The sequence below is a fragment of the Canis lupus genome, unplaced genomic scaffold (genome assembly GCF_011100685.1).
Source record: "Canis lupus familiaris isolate Mischka breed German Shepherd unplaced genomic scaffold, alternate assembly UU_Cfam_GSD_1.0 chrUn_S1923H2122, whole genome shotgun sequence".
Taxonomy (NCBI): Eukaryota; Metazoa; Chordata; class Mammalia; order Carnivora; family Canidae; genus Canis; species Canis lupus.
In genome coordinates this window covers 43,616-61,621 of record NW_023330789.1, presented here as the reverse complement: position 1 = coordinate 61,621, position 18,006 = coordinate 43,616, and the positions used below count along the sequence as shown (strand labels likewise).

The window sequence follows — 18,006 nt, the reverse complement described above, 5'->3', positions numbered from 1 at the left end:
CAGCCCTGAATGCGGGTTCCACACCTAGCAGGGAATCTGCTCTGGATTCTCTCCCTCTCCTTCTGCCCCTCCCCCTACCAGTGCCCTCACATACATTCTCTCTCTCTCTCTCTCTCTCTCTCTCTCTCAAATCTTTTTAAAAACTGAGATAGAGACTTCCGGGAGCGCCCGGGCGCCGCGCCCGCCCCCTGCGCGCAGCGCTGTCCGCCCGCCGCCCCGCACGGCGCAGCCCCGCGAGCGCGCAGCCAGGCCGGAGCCCCCGCCCCGGCTCCCGGCGGCCATGGGGGCGTCCGCGCGGCTGCTGCGCGCCGTGATCATGGGGGCGCCGGGCTCCGGCAAGGGCACCGTGTCGTCGCGCATCACCAAGCACTTCGCGCTGAAGCACCTCTCCAGCGGGGACCTGCTCCGGGACAACATGCTTCGGGGCACAGAAATTGGTGTGTTAGCCAAGACTTTCATTGACCAAGGGAAGCTCATCCCGGATGGTGTCATGACTCGGCTGGCCCTTCATGAGCTGAAAAACCTCACCCAATATAGCTGGCTATTGGATGGTTTTCCAAGGACACTTCCACAGGCAGAAGCCCTGGACGGAGCTTATCAGATAGACACAGTGATTAATCTGAACGTGCCCTTTGAAGTCATTAAGCAGCGTCTCACCGCGCGCTGGATTCATCCGGCCAGCGGCCGAGTCTACAACATCGAATTCAACCCTCCCAAAGCCGTGGGCATTGATGACCTGACAGGGGAGCCTCTCATTCAGCGGGATGATGACAAGCCAGAGACGGTTGTCAAGAGACTCAAGGCTTATGAAGTCCAAACACAGCCGGTCCTGGAATATTACCGGAAAAAGGGAGTATTGGAAACCTTCTCTGGAACAGAAACCAACAAGATCTGGCCCCATGTGTATGCTTTCCTACAAACAAAAGTTCCACAAATAAACCAGAAAGCATCGGTTACTCCATGAGGAAAAGTGTACATCACCAGTAAGATGAGCAGAGACTCCTCACCTGTGCATTTAGAAGCTCCGTGTTCTGAGACTGGCATGTATGAATTCTTTGAAAATTATATTAGTTTCACTTCTACTGATTTCATTCTGGAAATTAAGAATGGGCCAAATGAGTCCGATACTAAGATTCATCTTTTTGTCTACCCAGGGTATCTTCTATGGGTATGTAATTTAAAAACATCAGATGTCCTAATTAAAAGAGCAATTGGTAGTAATATTAACTTTTGTTCAGAAGACTTAAGTGGTTGATAAAAAATTTTCTTATTCTTTGGAGAAGCTAAAAACATTTCCATGTCACTCGGTAAAGTAGCTCATCAGAGAAATGTGTTGTAGACTGATGCCAAAACCCAGCATCGTTAGCACTGTGGTACATGGTTTTGTGAAACACTATCAAATTCTAGAAAACAAGCAACCAGATATGCAGATTAGTTTCAGGATGCAAATTCACTGTTGCCTTTACAGTAAGAAACTTAAAAACTTAACCGTATATACTGTATTTATTATGTCATAAACAAACTTTCAGTTTATTCAGAATTTTCAGTCTGCTATAAAATTGTGTTAAATTAGCATATAGGAAAATATTACTTTCCTGTGACAGGTTTTGAGAACATGTGTATTGAAAAAAATGATTTATTAGAAATTGACACTGGAAGTTCTTACAAAAGCACTGAGGTTGAATTATCAACAGAAAATGTAATTAGTCTTGTGTTTTCAGATTATTGCTCAGGTTAGAAGTATAAGTATGTGCTTTAGGATCTACTTGCCAGTTTCTCTTTTTGATCACTATGTAAAATCTGCTGTGATGAGTGACAAAATACAAGAAGAAAAGCAAACCCATGGCCCTACATAAAAGCAAGCATACTGGGTCCTCAGGAAGTAGAAATAGATCAGCTATGCCTGGGGAGAATTTCCCTGACATGCTTAACAATCATAATTAGTAAACAATCAATTAGTAAACTAATCAAATTAGTAGCAATTAAAAGGATTTACATGAGAGGTTAAAAAGGACCAGGAAGGTAACTGAGTTTGTTGAAGGACTTTATTCCTAGTGAAAGCAGCGGGCAGCTGCTGGCTTTCCCTGCCACCGTCAGCAGGGCAAGAACTCCACCTGTGTGTGTAGCCTGAGTAAGTAGCCCTTTAAAAGCGAAGAGAATTTGATTTCTTCGTAGGGCAACAAGGATGCGTGCTTATGTCCTGTGGCCTGGCAGGAAGAGTGGGGCGATGAGAGGTGGATGAAAAAATCAGCTACATCTTCAGTGGGATATTTACTCTTACTTGGTGCTAAATCAGATGCAACGAGTCCTGGTACAACCTGTTATGAACTGCCTTTGAACACCGGCCTGTTATCCCAGGCACTCAAAATATAAATGCCAGCAAGTGGTTCTTCGTGTATTTTTGTGGGAAAAAACTTTTCTTTTGATTTTTAAAAATTCAATGTTGATCTTTCAGAATGGACCAAGGCTTTTTTTAAAAAGGATTGCAGGACACATTTAATTCTTTACAAAACTTTCTGTAATGCCTTATTTGAATGTATTATGTGCTTTCTAAAACTGTGGTGAACTACTAAGCTTATGAATATTACTGGCTTTCCTGGCATACATGACTCTTAATGTACTACAATAAAATTAAATTCTAGAACAAAAAAAAAAAAAAAAAAACTGAGATAGAGGGATCCCTGGGTGGCGCAGCGGTTTGGCGCCTGCCTTTGGCCCGGGGCGCGATCCTGGAGACCTGGGATCGAATCCCACGTCGGGCTCCCGGCGCATGGAGCCTGCTTCTCCCTCTGCCTGTGTCTCTGTCTCTCTCTCTCTCTCTCTCTCTCTCTCTGTGTGACTATCATAAATAAATAAAAATTAAAAAAAAACACTGAGATAGAGGAGTGCCTTGGTGGCTCAGTGAGTTAAGTGTCTGCCTTTAGTTCAGGTCATGATCCCAGGGTCCTGGGATCAAGCCCCACAGTCAGACTCCCTTGTTCAGTGGGGAGTCTGCTTTTATCTCTCCCTCTACCCCTCCCCCTGCTTATGTGCTCACACTCTCTCTCTCCTTCCCTTTCTCTCTCTCTCTCAAATAAAGTCTTTAAAAAAATAGTTATGATAAAAACAGAAGTGTGAGATGAGAAAACTTCTAGGAAAATGCTTTATTTTCTGCTTTTAAATTTCAAAAGAATATCTAATGATGGGTTCTATTATTGTATACAGCAATCTCATTTTTATTTTTTTTATTGGAGTTCAGTTTGCCAACATATAGCATAACACCCAGTACAGCACATTTTAGAACAAGAAAAACTCTGAATTGATCCTCGTTAACTTTATTACAGAAAGTGGTAAAATAGCTGTGGAATACAGACAGTGTGAAGAGATTACAGATGCCAGAACCCAAGAGGAGCTACATGATTTAATTCAAGCACCTGGTTATTAAAGCTCAAGGGTTCCACAGCTATACTATACTATACTATAACCATAATTTAAAGCAACTGACAGGATTTGGAAGACTATAGTTAGCTCTGTCATCTTTTGGGAAATGTGAAACTCTGAAACTGCTTTTGAGTGCAGGGAATTTCTGGGGCTTTTCTTGAAGTCTTGGCCCTTGGCTCTGACCCCTTATTTGAAATTTGGAGAGCCAATTGCATCAGAGTGCTCCTATAGTTGTGGACATAGAAGAGGACACAGCCTTTTAGCGCTCCCCTCAAACAGAATCTCAGGGACTTGGGAACAGAGTAACTATGGCCTTAAGTGAGATGATGCTACAGCATTTGAAAACCTTTATGTGCATTGGGACACCTGAGTGACTCAGTGGTTGAGCATCTGCCTTGGGTTTGGGGCCTGATCCCAGGGTCCTGAGATGGAGTCCCACATCAGGCTCCCCTCAGGGCTCTGTGTGGCTCTCATGAATAAATAAAATATTTTTTTAATTGTCTTTCAAATAAGGTATATTACCCAGATATCAGTATCACATAGACATCTTGTATGAAATATTTTGTTGAAGAACTTTTCTGTAACCCTAACCCTGAATTAGGGATTAAGTTGACAAAGTAATTTCTAAAATAAAATGCCAATGTTCTATATATTGAATGTTAAAAAAAAATAAATAATAGGAGCAAAGAATGTGTTTCATGTCATTAAGAACTTAATTTGGGGCTAGAATTCTGATTATTTAACTAACTCCGAAGTTGCAACATTTGTTTTGGAAGGGAAGAGAGTAGAGAATGAAAAGATGGTTACTTTCTGAAAAAGCATTTGAAGTTTTGTCTGTGCAAAAATTCTTCTAATTCAATTTAAATCAAGCCAGTCAAGGAAATTTCAGACTTATCCAAGTTTACACTTTAAGAAGTCTAGCTTCCTGTGAAATGTGAGAGAAAGAGATTCAGTATTGATGCTATAGATTTCAGAAACCTGACTCTAACAACAGATCCATTCCTAAATAAGACCAGTTATGGAATTAGTTCCATTTAAAAACCATAGTATGTGCTAGACACTGGGAATAGGATAAAATCCGTTCTCTCCAACAGCCCTGGCGGCGCAGCGGGTTAGTGCGGCCTGCAGCCCAGGGTGTGATCCTGGAGACCCGGATCGAGTTCCGCGTCGGGCTCCCTGCATGGAGCCTGCTTCTTCCTCAGCCTGTGTCTCTGCCTCTGTCTCTCTGAATAAATAAATCCTTGAAAGCAAAGCAAAACAAAAACCTACGTTCTCCAGAGCTTGTGCCAGCCCATAAACACGGACTAAAATGAAAGAGATTATAGAAAGGACAGTGAAGGAAGTAAACGGGGCGCTAGTTACAGTATTTCCAGAAAGTTTAACATGCTGACCTCAACATTTTAAGTGCCTTCTCCATGCGTGCACACAGGGTAGACCTCAAGGTTACTGTTCTAGATTGACAGGTGTGTTGAGTGTAGGTGGGACGCGGAAGTTTTCCATCCTAATGTAAACGGAGGGCTAGTCCCTTGGTTTCAGACTCTCACTCCCAGAATGAATTGCTCACCTCTCCCCTCCCCCCATGCCCCCAAGCCCCTCCCACAGGAGTTTGGAGCCATCGCTGATTCAGTGGTAGGTAGCCTCCTCCTAACACAGTAGTGAATTAAAACTCAGACATGCGTATTGAGAACTTAGAGGAGTCTACGGCCATACCACCCTGAACGCGCCCGATCTCGTCTGATCTCGGAAGCTAAGCAGGGTCGGGCCTGGTTAGTACTCGGATGGGAGAACTTAGAGGAAATGGCAACATTCAGAGTAACCGTGAAGTGTGCTCCCCTCCCCACTGTCCCTGTGCTTATTCTTCAGGTCAGCCTCTTTTCTTAGAAGCAGTACAGCCAGGGGGAGGAGGAATGTGTCTCGGATTTAAGCTTTGAAGAGGACAAGTTCGATCCGCCAGAAGTGGACTAGCATTTTGAATCTCCGGGACGCCAGGTCTTCTGCTTCCTGGGGAAACTGCTCCACACCCCGACCCTACACCTCAGAGCGGCTGGAGTCTGGGTCCTTGCAGACTCCAGCAGCCCAAATCCTTCCCTGTAGCTCGGCGGGAGGTAGTGGTGGCCTTTGCAGGGGAAGGGAGGCTTGGCCTGGGGATTCTGGGGAAGAGGCTTGAACCAGGGGCTTCGGAGCCCAGCCGCACCCCAGCTGTGCCAAGCTCACAAAGGTGGCGTAAATAAAGGGTGGGACGCAGGCGGGGGAGGGGCGCGCAGTTGCTAACAATGGGGGCGTCACCGGGCTCCCTGAACATTTCGGTTTCTCTGGCGAGACCGAGCGCCCCACTGGCTTGGGTCTCTGCTCCGCAGAGTATCATGTCCAGGCTTTGCCTCTCCCTTTTGTTTCTTTTTACCTGGCAACCGTCGTGGTTGTTGGGCCAGGAAGCTCCGCTTCCGGCGTGGGCCCGTCGGACCTCCGGCCCTCGGAGATCCCCGGAACCCCCGGAACCCCCGGAACCCTGGTCTTCGCACTCTTCTGAACTCCTGCATGAATCGCTCCAGGCACTTACCCCCCGCAGAGGCGGGGGGGGGCTTTAATAACTTGAGGTCCTCTGCTCCAGCCCAGATATCGGCCCCGCCTAAGCAGTTGACTGAGACTTTGGTTCCATTCCTGGACACGGATTCAAATGGTGAGCTGCCCCCAGAGACAGATCAGTATCTGAATGACAAGCCAACCCTGCACGAAAGGCTCTTACAAGTGGTTCCAGCGTTGGGTGATGAGAATCAGGCCATAGTTCTACCTCCTCCACTCAAAAGTAAGATGAAAACTGGAGATGAGCCAGAAGATCACCAGTCATTGGAAATACTTGCTCCACCTCTGGACAGTCAGGGTTTAAACCAAAGAAAGTTTTTTGTTTCATCCCCAAACCTGGACAAAGATCTAGTTCAGCATCGAAGGCTTGCCAAAGTTGTTATTGGAACTCCAAACCAATTTGCAAATAAAGAGCTCCTAGAACAACTGCAGGACGATTATTCAGATTCTGGTATGGATATCATATACCCTGAGGAAAACCGACCAATGGATTTCCCAGGGGGACCAGATCAACCCCCAGAGCTCCCTGAGGAGCTTGAAATTTCTTCACTCCTGCAGGAGACCCCTGCAGGACCTCTCCAGTCCACTGTAGAGGAACCTGAACCTTTTGTGCCTGGAGTGGAGGCCCAGGCCAAGCATCCAGAGTCCCCTGAAGAGACAGAAACACCTCCACTTCTTCAGGACGCTCTATCTCAGCCTCCAGAGATCCTTAAGGAAGCTGGAAATTCTGTAAGCCCACAGGAGGCCCCAGCTGAACCTTCAAGTACCCCTGAAGTCCAACAGGAAGCCTCAGCTCAACCTACAGAGGCACCTGAGGAAGTAGAACCTTGGACCCCTCAGGAGGCCCCAGCTCAGCCACCAGAGGAGAAGGTACCACCTCAGGAGGTAAATGTGCCATCTCTGAGTCAGAATGAAGCTCAGCGGCCAAAATTACACAATGTCACTGTTAAACCTGTAGATTTGGCACTTACTGTAACTGTGACTCAGCCTCCACAGCACCCCAAGAAGGCTGAGCCTGCAATCCTGCAAGAACAACCAGCTCAGCCACCAGAGCTGTCTTTGGGGGAGGTGGAACCTATTCCAACCCAGCAGGAGCACCCAGCTCAACCTCTAGAGCATCATGAGGTGAAAGTTGCACCTCCAGGTCACCATCAGGTTCAACAGTTAAACCTGCCCAATATCACTGTTAAACCTGCAGGCGTGCAGGTTACTGTAACACCAGAACCCACTACAGAGGTGGGACCTTTGCCAGTTCAACGTGAGTCTGTCACTCAGCCCTCTGTGCCCCTTAATGTGGAACCTTTTGCAACCCAGCATGAAGCCCCAACTCTGCCTCCACAGTCCCCTGAGGAGAATGAACATTTGCCATTTCAACAGGAGACTCCAACTGAGTCCCCAGAATCTCCCACACAGGAGAAACCTCCAACACAGCAGGAGACCCCTGTTCAGACCCCTGGAGAGGTTAAACCTTCCACAACCCAGCAGGACACCCTGGCTCAGGATTCACAGGCTCCTGAGGAGGGTGAATCACCTTCAACCCAGGAGGAGGCCCTGGCTCAACTTCCAGGGACTCAGGAAGAGAAGGAACCTTCTCCACCCCAGCAGGAGGCCCCTGCTGAGCTTCCACAAATCCCTGAGGAGGGTGAACCTTCCTCAATACAGGAGGAGAGCCAGGATCATCATGCACAGACTCCTGAGAAAGCTAAACCTTCTTCAACCCAGCAGGAGGCCCCAACCCAGTATCCACAGGCCTCTGAGGAGGGAGAACCATCTCCAGCTCAGGAAGAGGCTCCCACTCAATTTCCACAAATTCATGTGAAGAGTGGGTTTCCAGAACAACATCCAGCCCCTGCTGAAAATGTTGAACCTTATCCAGATCAGCAGGGAGTACCAACACAGACTGGAGATCTTCCTGAAGAAACTGAACTTTCTCCAAGCCAGCAGTGGAGCTCATCTCTGCCTCAGATGCCTGTCGTAGGTGTAGAACCTTCTCCAGTCCAGCCTGAGCACCAGGCTCAGCCTCCAGAGTCCTCTACAGATATTGTAGCTCAGCCTCCAGTACATCATGAGGTGACATCCTCCCGTCTAGGTCCTGGTGAAGCTCAGCATCCAATGTTGCCCAATATCACAGCAAAACCTGTAGATCTGGAGGTTTTCATAACTCCAGTGCCCACTAAGTTTGAACATGCTCCAGGGCAGCAGGAGGCCTCTGCTCAAGCTCCAGTTCCCCCTGAGCAGGTTGAATTTTCTCCAGCCCAGTCCGAGCTTCTTTTCCAGTCTCCAGAGACCCTTGAAGATGAATTTCCTCCAGGCCAACAAGAACTCATAGTAAAGACTCCAGACCCTCCTAAGGAGATGGAACCTACTTCAGCCCAACAGGAGGCCCCAGCTGAGCCATCAGAGCCCCATAAGGAGAATTGAAACCATCTTCAAATGAGTACACAGTCTCAGCTCATTCTCAGGGGCCCACTGAAGACGTCAAGCCTCCAACCCAACCAGAGGTTCCAGCTCAGCCTTCCTGTTTCCCCAGCAGGTCCCAGCTATATCTCCTGAGCCCCGACAGGAGGTAGAGCCTTCTGCCACACAACAGGAATCCCCAGCCCAGTCTTTAGAACTTCTGACAAAGTGGAACCTTCTTCCAGTCTCTCAAAAGACCCCTTCTCAAGCTTCTTCTACAGTTTCCTGAGAAGGTGGAATCCTCTCCAGTCCTGCAAGAAGCTCCATCTCTACCTCTAGAGCCCCTTAAGGAGGTAGAACTTTCTCCAGCCCAACAGGTGGCACAGACTCAGCCTTCAGAGCTCCCTGAGAAGCTAGAGTCATTTCCAATTCTGCAGCAGGCTTCAACTCAGTCTCCAGAGCCCCATCAAGAGTCAGAACCTTCTCCAGCTCAGCCTCCAGAGCCATCTAAGGAGGTTGAACCACAACTTCCAGTCCATAACGAGATGACAGTTCCACCTCAAGGACAAGATCAAGCTCAGCGTTCAAGCTTGCCCAGTGTCACTGCTAAACCTGTTGACTTGGAGTTTACTGTACCTCCAGAGCCTTCTACAACCCTGCAGCAGACTCTAGCTCCTCCAGAGGATCCAGAGGTGACACTTCCACATCCAGAACATGTTGAGGCTCAGAGTCCAAATTTGTCTGAAGTCACAGTTCAACCTTTAGATCTGGAGCTTACCATAACACCAGAACCCATTACAGAGGTTGAAACTTCAACCATGCAAGAGACTCCAGGTCCTCCTTTAGAGCCACCTGACGAGTCTGTAATGCAGCCTTCCCATGTATCGGGAGGTGACAGGTTCCAACTCCAGGTCAGGATCAAGCTCGGCATCTATTGTTACCCAATGTAACGGTTCAGCCTTTGGACTTGGAGCTTACCCTAACTCCAGAACCCACCACAAAAGTTGAACATTCTACAACCGTGAGTAAAACTACTGTTCCTCCAAAGGGACATGGAAGTGACATTTGCACATCAAGAGCAGGTTTCAAGCTCAGCATCCAATCTTGACTGAAGTCACAGTTCAGCCTTGGACCTGGGGCTTACCATAACTTCAGAATTCACTAAGGAGATTGAACTTCCTCAACCTATGCAGGAGACTCCAATCCAGCTTCCAGAGCCACCTAAGGAGGTTACTGTAGCTCAATCTCCAGTATATCAGGAGGAGACCCATTTCCAACAACCAGGTTGGGATCAAATTCAGCCTCCATCATCACCCAGTGTAACAGTTCAACCTTTGGACCTGGAGCTTACTGTAAGTCAAGACCCATACAGAAGTTGAACATTCTACAGCCCTGAAAAAGACTTAGCTCCTCCAAAAGACGTGGAGGGTGACATTTGCACATCTAGAGCCAGGTTCTGTCTCGGCCGTCACAAACTTGACTAAGGTCACAGTTCAACCTTTGGACCTGGAACTTACCATAACTCCAGCATCCACTACAGAGATTGAACCTTCTCCAACCATGCCTCTAGAGCTGCCTAAGGAACTTGTAGCTCAACCTTCCATATATCAAGAGGCAGCAGTTCCAACGTCAGCTCAGGATCAAGCTCAGCACCTGTGGTCACCAATGTGACAACACAACCTTTGGCCCTAGAGCTTACCATAAGTCCAAAACCCACTACAGAGGTTGAACAGTCTACAACTTCTGCATCAGACTACAGCTCCTCCAAAGGACCTTGAGGCTGACATTTCCCACCATCAGAGCAGGTTCAGGTTCAGCATTCAACCTTAAATAAAGTCAAGTTAAACCTTTGGACTTGGGGCTTACCATAACTCCAGAACCTACTACAGAGACCAAACCTTCTCCAACCATGCAAGAGACCCCAAACTCAGCCTCCAGAGCCACCTAAGGAGGTTGTAGTTCAATATCCATTCCATCAGGAGGGGACAGTTCCAACCCTAGGTCAGGATCAGGCTCCGTATCCAACTTTACCCAGTGTCACAGTTCATCCTGTGGACATGGGACTTACATAACTTCAGAACCTACTACCCAGGTTGAACGTTCTACAACCACCAAGACTTACAACTCCCCCTCCAAGGACCTTGAGATGACGCTTGCGCATCTCGAGCAGATTCAGAGGCAACATCCAAACCTGACTGAAGTCACTGTTCCACCTATGGACCTGGAAATTACTGTAACTGCAGGAATCCAATATGGAAGTTGGAACCTTCTCCAGCCAGGCAAGAGACCACCAACTCAGCCTCCAGAGCCACCTAAGGAGGTTAAAGTTCAATATCCATTTCATCAGGAAGTGATGAGTCCAACTCCAAGTAAGGGTGAAGTCCAGCATTCCAGAATCACCCAGCATCACATTTCATAATGGGGGCTTGGGGCTTACCATTACTTCCAGAACCTATTACAGAGCTAAACATTCTGCAGACCACGAAGAAGACTACAGCTCCTTCTCCAGCGGACCTTGAGGTGACACTTGCAACATCGAGAGCGTGTTCAGAGTCAAACAGCCAAACCTGACTAAGTCACTGTTCCACCTATGGACTTGGAAATTACTGTAAGTCACCAACCAGAGTCATCTGAGTCGGTTCTCCCCCCAACGACTCAGCCCTCAGTGGTGCATTTTTGCAAAATACTTCCCAGAAAAGGCATATACAAACTTTCACACTGAGCAGCCAGAAACAGAGTGTTACCACAAATGTCAACATATGTGAGCTCTGTACCTGCAAAGATGAGACGCTATCGTGTACTGGTTCATCCAGCCCAAGCAGAGGCTCCGCAGAGTGCCTGTGCCAGAGCCCAACACGGACAACAACACCTTCACCATCTTGTAAGAATTTGCCTTTCTCATTTGTTCCCTGCCTCCTGCTTGACACACAGCAGCCTTTCTTTGAGGTCTTCCTGGGCCTTCGTCATCTCCCCAACCATGTTGACTGACTCTCTCTTTTTACCTTTCTTTGACAACTGTCCTTATCTTCATTTTCCTGTTTGCTGTGGTTCCCACGTCTGCACTCGTTTACTTGTAATTGTCCTTATTCTTATCCAGTTTTTTTTAGCCCCATGATTAATCGCTTAACCTCTACTCTCCCATCTTTATAGCAACATGTCCCTCTTTCCATCTCCTTGTGTATACAAAAAAGTGGGTTAAGAGTAGAGATTCCGGAATTAGACTGCCTGGTTTGAATTGAGTTTCTGTCACTTATTAGCTTTTGATTCAATTTCCTTATCTATAAAATGGGGTAATAAGTTTACTACCTTGTGGGATTATTGTGAGATTTGGTGAGTTAATACATATAAAAACACGTTTTTCAGTGCCTCACATATATGTGAGTGTTAGCTATTATTTGATTCCTCAGCTATGTTTAGAACTCATCTTGTCCCTTGGTTTTCTATATACAGCACCCATTTTATGCCCCGCCCAGGACTCAGTACTGTGGCAGCCATGCAAGTATGGCATTGTCTTAGAATATGAAATAATAGGTGGGAAGAAAGGAAATAGGCATAGAAAGACAGGTGACCTATAATTAAGTACAGACTATAGGTTCTGTAAGTCACCAGAATCTGTAATCAATGGAGTGTAGGGGTCAGAGAAAGCTGCATGGATAAGCTAAAACTTCAGCTGAGATTAGAGTGGCTATGATTTGTTAAATACAGCAAGAATAGGGAGTATAGTCTAAGCAAAGGCACAGCTGCGAGAATGATCAGGAATAAGAATTAGCTTAGAAAAAAAAAAGAATAGCTTAGGAGGCAGCCCCAGTGGCTCAGCGATTTATTTAACGCTGCGTTAGCCCAAGGCGTGATCCTGGAGACTCGGGATTAAGTCCCACATCGGCTCCCTCCATGGAGCCTGCTTCCCCTCTGCCTGTGTCTCTGCCTTTCTCTCTGTGTGTCTGTCATGAATAAATAAATAAAATCTGGAAAAAAAAGCATTAGCTTAGGAAGCAGTGAAAGATACGGTTATGAATACCCTTGACTATCAGCTAGAAGGGTTTGAAAGTTATGCTGAGATATAGAGAGCCATTGAAAGTTTTCCAGAAAGACATATTATCACTAAAACAAGAGGATTGTTTCTATTCCCTATGTAGAGAGATCTAAAGAGGAAAGCTTGATCCAGGGAAACCAGAAAGAATGGTCTAGCAAAAGCTGGGAGTAAAGTGACAAGGGGCCAGAACAGAATGGCTGTGATAGGAGTAGAAAGAAAATCCTGAAAGCATCACAGAGGAAGAAGCACACGACTGCGTAACTGCTGAGGGGAGTAGTGGGCAGGTGCATCCAGAAAAGAGAAAAATCAACTATAACTCTCAGAAATTTCTGTCCCGGATGAGCAGGTGGGAAATACAGCAGTTGGGAAGGACAGCCAGTTGGAGGGAGATTAATTCAGGTTTAGGCATCTTTTATCAGGGAACATAAAGCAACCAGAAGGCATTTGGTTGTGACTGGAAATGGCCACTAGGCAGATGATGGGCAGATGGCTATCTGTTTTGCCTTATTTCTGACTCCCCTGAAAAAAATGTGTATATAAACGGAATAGGGGGGGGGATTCCTGGGTGGCTCAGCGGTTTGGTGCCTGCCTTCGTCCCGGGGCGTGATCCTGGAGTCCAGAGATCGAGTCCTGCGTCGGGCTCCCTGCGTGGAGCCTGCTTCTCCCTCTGCCTGTGTCTCTGCCGCTCCTTCTCTCTCTCTCTCTCTCTCTCTCTCTCTCTCTGGTCTCTCATGAATAAATAACACCTTAACAAATGAATAGGTAAGTTGTTGCTGAGGGAAGAAGATAAGTTAAAGGTAAGATTCAGTCATATACAGAATTAGTGATTAAAACTGAACTCAGGCATTTCATAGCTTTTTTGAAATACTTGCAATTCATGGATACATTCTCATTTATTTTTTAATGTCACAAGCATATAGGATAAAATGTGAAAATCCCACCCAACCCCCCCTACCACCCATAAGATAACTCCTGTTACCATTTTGGTGTCTGTCCTTCCCATCACTTTCCTTTGCAATTTTCCCCTAATCAGGTAATACTTTTTGTTCCTTGCTCAGTAATTTGTTGCTTTTCCCTATGTAACATGTCTAAGAAATCTCTCCATATTAGTTCCTCTCATTTCTAACTTCTCCTAACAGCTGGACAGATTTCAAAAGAAGTCACTGGGCCAAAGCTTTGGTGTTCCTGGCATAGGATTTCTTTACCTTTGTTTCCTGGCATAGGATTTCTTTACCTTTGTTTTCTTTACCTTTGTTTGATACTTTTTTTTTGCCATTTTTCGGTTCAATTATTTTCTCATTGATTTACAGAAAGAACCATTTTAGACACATAGAGGTGATTTGGAGAAAAATACCATATTCATAAAGTAATTAACTGGCATTATCTATCCAAGAAATTAGACAAATAGGAAGTTCCGGTTCTAAGGAGATGGCTTGTTTACACCAATGGCCCCACATTTCTTTATTAATTGTGCAAACTGGGATGCTGATAGCTATGGATATTAAGAAGCTGGTATTTTCTGCATTTGCATATTCCCCCAAGGTTGCCTATGATTCTTTACTTATTCTGTTCATTCTTTTCCTAACTAGTCAAGGATCTGAACTGTGTTTCTTCACAGAAATTTCCAAGGAAACGCTATTTCTTACATTGAGGAGAATACATGGAAGCCATACCGTTGGACTGAGAAATTGTGAGTATATTTTCTCCGAATACGAATACAAAACACTGCATCCTGAGATCCTTCTTAGTCAAAAATTTTGAAGTCAGTATCTTGGAGGAAAGGTATTTCCCCCTCCATATCCCAAATCAACCTCTATTGATGGCAATTCTATGTTTATCTTGAAAATTGAATTTGACAGGCTCTCTTTAAAATTTAGAGTCAATCTAAACTTATTTTCCATTATATAGGAATACATGATTATATCCTCAATATATAAAATGAAAGAATAGATAAAGTGAACATCTTCTTTGTGTTCTGATCCCCTACCACTGAGATAGCCACTATCTGGATTTAGTATATATCCTTCCAGATCTTTTTCCATGCATTTGTCTACATACATATTTATAGACAACAAAATAGGTTTGTTGTGGGATTTTCTTACCTTGTTTTTGTTTTTGTTTTTATATAAATGATAACTTCCTACAACTTGATTCTTTTGCTTATGCTTATGCTTATAAATGAATCTTTTGATTCTTTTATCTTATGTCTTAGATTTCTTTTCTTTTAGTGTATAGATAGGGGGTTACCCCATTCATGTATATGCCTGTGTAATATATTCCAAAGTATGAATGTATATAGTAATTCTCATATTGATGAATGTTTAGACTGTGTCCCATTTTCTTGTCACATGCGCTGCTGTAGTGAACTGCCTCAACCATGCATCTTTGTGTATGTGGGCAGGTATTTCTGTAGAACTAGATATCTAGAAATGGAATTGTTTGAATAAAGACTATGTAGATGTAAAATTTTAATGGCCCTCAAAAAAGTTGTGCCAACTTATACTCCAACCCATAGACCATGACAGCATTCACATCCTCATACCACCCCACTACTGATATTCTCCATTTCTTGGCTGGTCTGATGCTTGAATAAAAGGGGTCCCATGTGAATTTGAAGTTTTCTGATTACTTGTAAATTTAAATACCTATGTTTACCTGAACATTTGTATTTCTTGAGTGAATTTTCTGTCCTTTGCCAATTTTCTGTTATCTTTTATAAAATTGATCTGTAGAAAAAGTCAATGTAGACACAAGTGTTTTTAGAAAAAAAAATATTACAATCAAAGCAATCAACTGGTGTTTTTATGAGAGTTTGGTGTCATATCATTAGTGCAACTTGAGCAGAGAAGTCATAAATGACTCCTGAATTAACAATAAAAGACAGTAATCATAAGCAATCTAAAATAGGATTATGATCCCTCTAAAGTAGATTTCGCCCCTTAGTCTGATATCTTATTGGTAAGGGAGAAATGCTAGAACTAGGCATTTGTTTTTTATTTGTGAATTTCTTAAATACTATGTGTAGTTTATATTTCTCCATGATAGTGTCTGACTGGGATATTTTATTTCCCCAAACTTATAAGAAAACTGAAAAATAATTGTCGCAGAAATAAATAACGTAATTTTCTTTAGGGAATGGAGGGGGATGGGTGGGCTGTGGACAAGGGTAGTAGAAAAACTTTGCGTTGTGTACTATATACCTTTGGAATGTTGGGCCATGTGAATATATTACATATTTTTAAAAAAATGAATTGAAATTAAAAAATTAATTTTTAAAAAAGCATGTGTTTGGGAATTTATATACTAGAACACGAATGTGGTAAGTCCTGCCAGATGTCTGGTTCAGCTTGAAGGTTATACCTTGTAAGCAGAGGTTCCTAACTATGGATCACTGCTCTCCGGGGCAGGATTTTAACCTGTTTTCTATATATCTATTGGATGATATCTGCCAACAGTAGAATGAATAAAGTGTGGAATAGTCATAAAATGGAACACTATTTGTTTGAACCATAAAGCCACATAAGTAATCTCAAATTTTCTGATAGCCACTTAAAAATTAAAAGTAAAAAGAGAGAGATGACATAAATGTTAATATATTTTGTTTAGCTCTTATAGCCAAAATATTATTTCGACATATATTATTATACCCATTATTAGTAAGATAGTCTATGTTTTATACTGTCTTCAAAATATCCAATATCATTTCTATCATGTAATCAGTATAAAAATTATTGAGAGTTTGTGTTCTTTTTATGTTCTTTTTTCCATAGTAACTCTTTGAAATCTCAATTTGATTGCTAGTCTTTATCAAGAATACTTGTTCTGTATTTAGATTTTCATAAAAATTACAGTTGAAAAAGTAATATCACATACCTACATTGTTTGCAAACATATTTAAACATTTTCTAATAACTGTTGAGTATCAGTTTTTTCATTTGTATTTTAAAGTAAAAAAAATTAATTAAATAAAAACTTCAGCTCCTCAGTCACACTAGCCACTCCCAAGTATTCAGTAGCCACATGTAGCTAGACATGCAATAAATACTAGGTATTGAAATGAACCAACCTCAGCTACATGCAACAATATAATGAATTTATAAGATAATATTGAGTGAAAGAAGCAACATAGAAAATAATACCTGTGATTCCATTTATATAAAGTTCAAGAAGCGACAAAACTAAATTATGTTGTTTATGGCTGACATATGATAGGTAAAACTACATTTAAAAAAGCAAGGAAATTTGAGGGTCCCTGGGTGGTTCAGTCAGTTAAGTGTCCAACTCTTGACTGGGCTAGGTCATGATCTCAGGTCATGGGATAGGGCTCCACACTCAGCCAGGAGTCTGCTGGAGATTCTTTCTCTCCCTCTGCCCCTCTCCCAGCAATTAATCTTTTTAAAAAATTAAAAAAGGCAAAGAAATTATTAAAGTCAGGATAATGGTTACTTCTGGGGAATCAGAGAGAGGGTTGTGATTGGAAGGGGCACACTGAGCCTTCTGGGATGCTGGCAGGGGTTTTTCTTGATACAAGTGGTGTTTCATGGTATTTGCTTTATAATTATTAAACTGAATATTTATGTTATGTACACTGATGTGCATTTTTTTAGTTCTCAAAAAAAAATTTTTTTTTTGGTTGGGGAAAAAACAAATGACTTTACCTATAGTGCTGTATGGGGCTTCCAACATAGAATTTAGAAAAAGAGAGGAGGAAGTGTCAGTTCTGCCAGTATTGTTGTCATCTAAACCAGGGTTCTAGCAGAGACTTTGTGATCCAGAGAGTAGACATTAATATGCATTTTGGTTCAAATAGTGGATGGCTGTGTGTGTGTGTGTGTGTGTGTGTGTGTGTGTGTGAGAGAGAGAGAGAGAGAGAGAGAGAGAGAGAGAGGAATAAAGAAAAAAAAAAAGGATTTGAGTGGAAACAGCGCAGAGCTCAGTACTCCTAAATTAAAGAAGAATTAGTATATTAGGTGGCACCATTACACAGGTTTCCCTCCCAAATGGGAGTTAGTCCTGTGTAGTGAATAGTTGTAGTTGTTTTGCATTTTGATGCAGAAATAACCTTTTCATTTTTCAGAATTCTCAGTGAAAATTATTTGACTGAATTACATAAGGACTCATTTGAAGGCCTGCTATCCCTACAGTATTTGTAAGTTAATTAATCACTTATTATGAGTTTTTAGTTATATTATCTGTAAAATAAATATGGGGTTCAAATTAGATAATCACTATAATTTCTTCTAACACTAAATTTCCATCTCTAGCATTAAATATCTCATATGCATTTTCAGTTTTTTAATTCTATAGACAAGATAAAGATAGAAAAAGACCCTCCAGTTATAGAGCAAAAGGGGGTAATTAGGTCTGAGCAATTATGGATGCACATATGAACCTGTCTTGTAAGTGTTTCATATACCGTGTGCTTAATTTATACTTAATTTATGGCTCATGGATCAATCATGCTCAGGTCTGTCTTTATACAGCCTGAGTTAAGAATGATTTTTACGTTCTTAAAGGGCTGTAAAGAGAAAAGAAGAGAAAGAGAAGAATATATGACAGAGGACCATATATGGCCT

The 18,006-nt window shown here is 43.4% G+C and overlaps 2 protein-coding genes and 1 long non-coding RNA gene across 4 annotated transcripts in view; 2 read left to right on the top strand and 1 right to left on the bottom strand.

Moving 5' to 3' along the window:
* Window positions 1–266: 266 nt before the first annotated feature.
* LOC119878796 (GTP:AMP phosphotransferase AK3, mitochondrial-like) lies at window positions 267–1,488 on the top strand. The gene has a single exon (XM_038589365.1). The coding sequence runs from the start codon at window positions 281–283 to the stop codon at window positions 962–964; it is 684 nt and encodes a 227-aa protein (XP_038445293.1). The 5' UTR covers window positions 267–280; the 3' UTR covers window positions 965–1,488.
* Window positions 1,489–5,198: 3,710 nt separating this feature from the next.
* Window positions 5,199–18,006, top strand: part of LOC119878794 (leucine-rich repeat-containing protein 37A3-like) — a 38,358-nt gene continuing 25,550 nt past the window's right edge. The window contains 9 exon segments of the mRNA XM_038589363.1: window positions 5,199–5,283; window positions 5,410–5,638; window positions 5,850–8,418; window positions 8,643–9,308; window positions 10,490–10,766; window positions 10,847–10,917; window positions 11,211–11,278; window positions 14,049–14,120; window positions 17,508–17,579. Coding sequence (XP_038445291.1) covers window positions 5,199–5,283; window positions 5,410–5,638; window positions 5,850–8,418; window positions 8,643–9,308; window positions 10,490–10,766; window positions 10,847–10,917; window positions 11,211–11,278; window positions 14,049–14,120; window positions 17,508–17,579 — 4,109 coding nt within the window.
* Window positions 13,105–18,006, bottom strand: part of LOC119878795 — a 46,077-nt gene continuing 41,175 nt past the window's right edge. Inside the window, exon 7 of one of the 2 annotated variants that reach the window (XR_005387148.1) lies at window positions 13,105–13,203. This is a non-coding gene — a long non-coding RNA (uncharacterized LOC119878795). The remainder of the gene's footprint in view (window positions 13,204–18,006) is intronic. The other variant, XR_005387149.1, reaches the window with a different exon arrangement.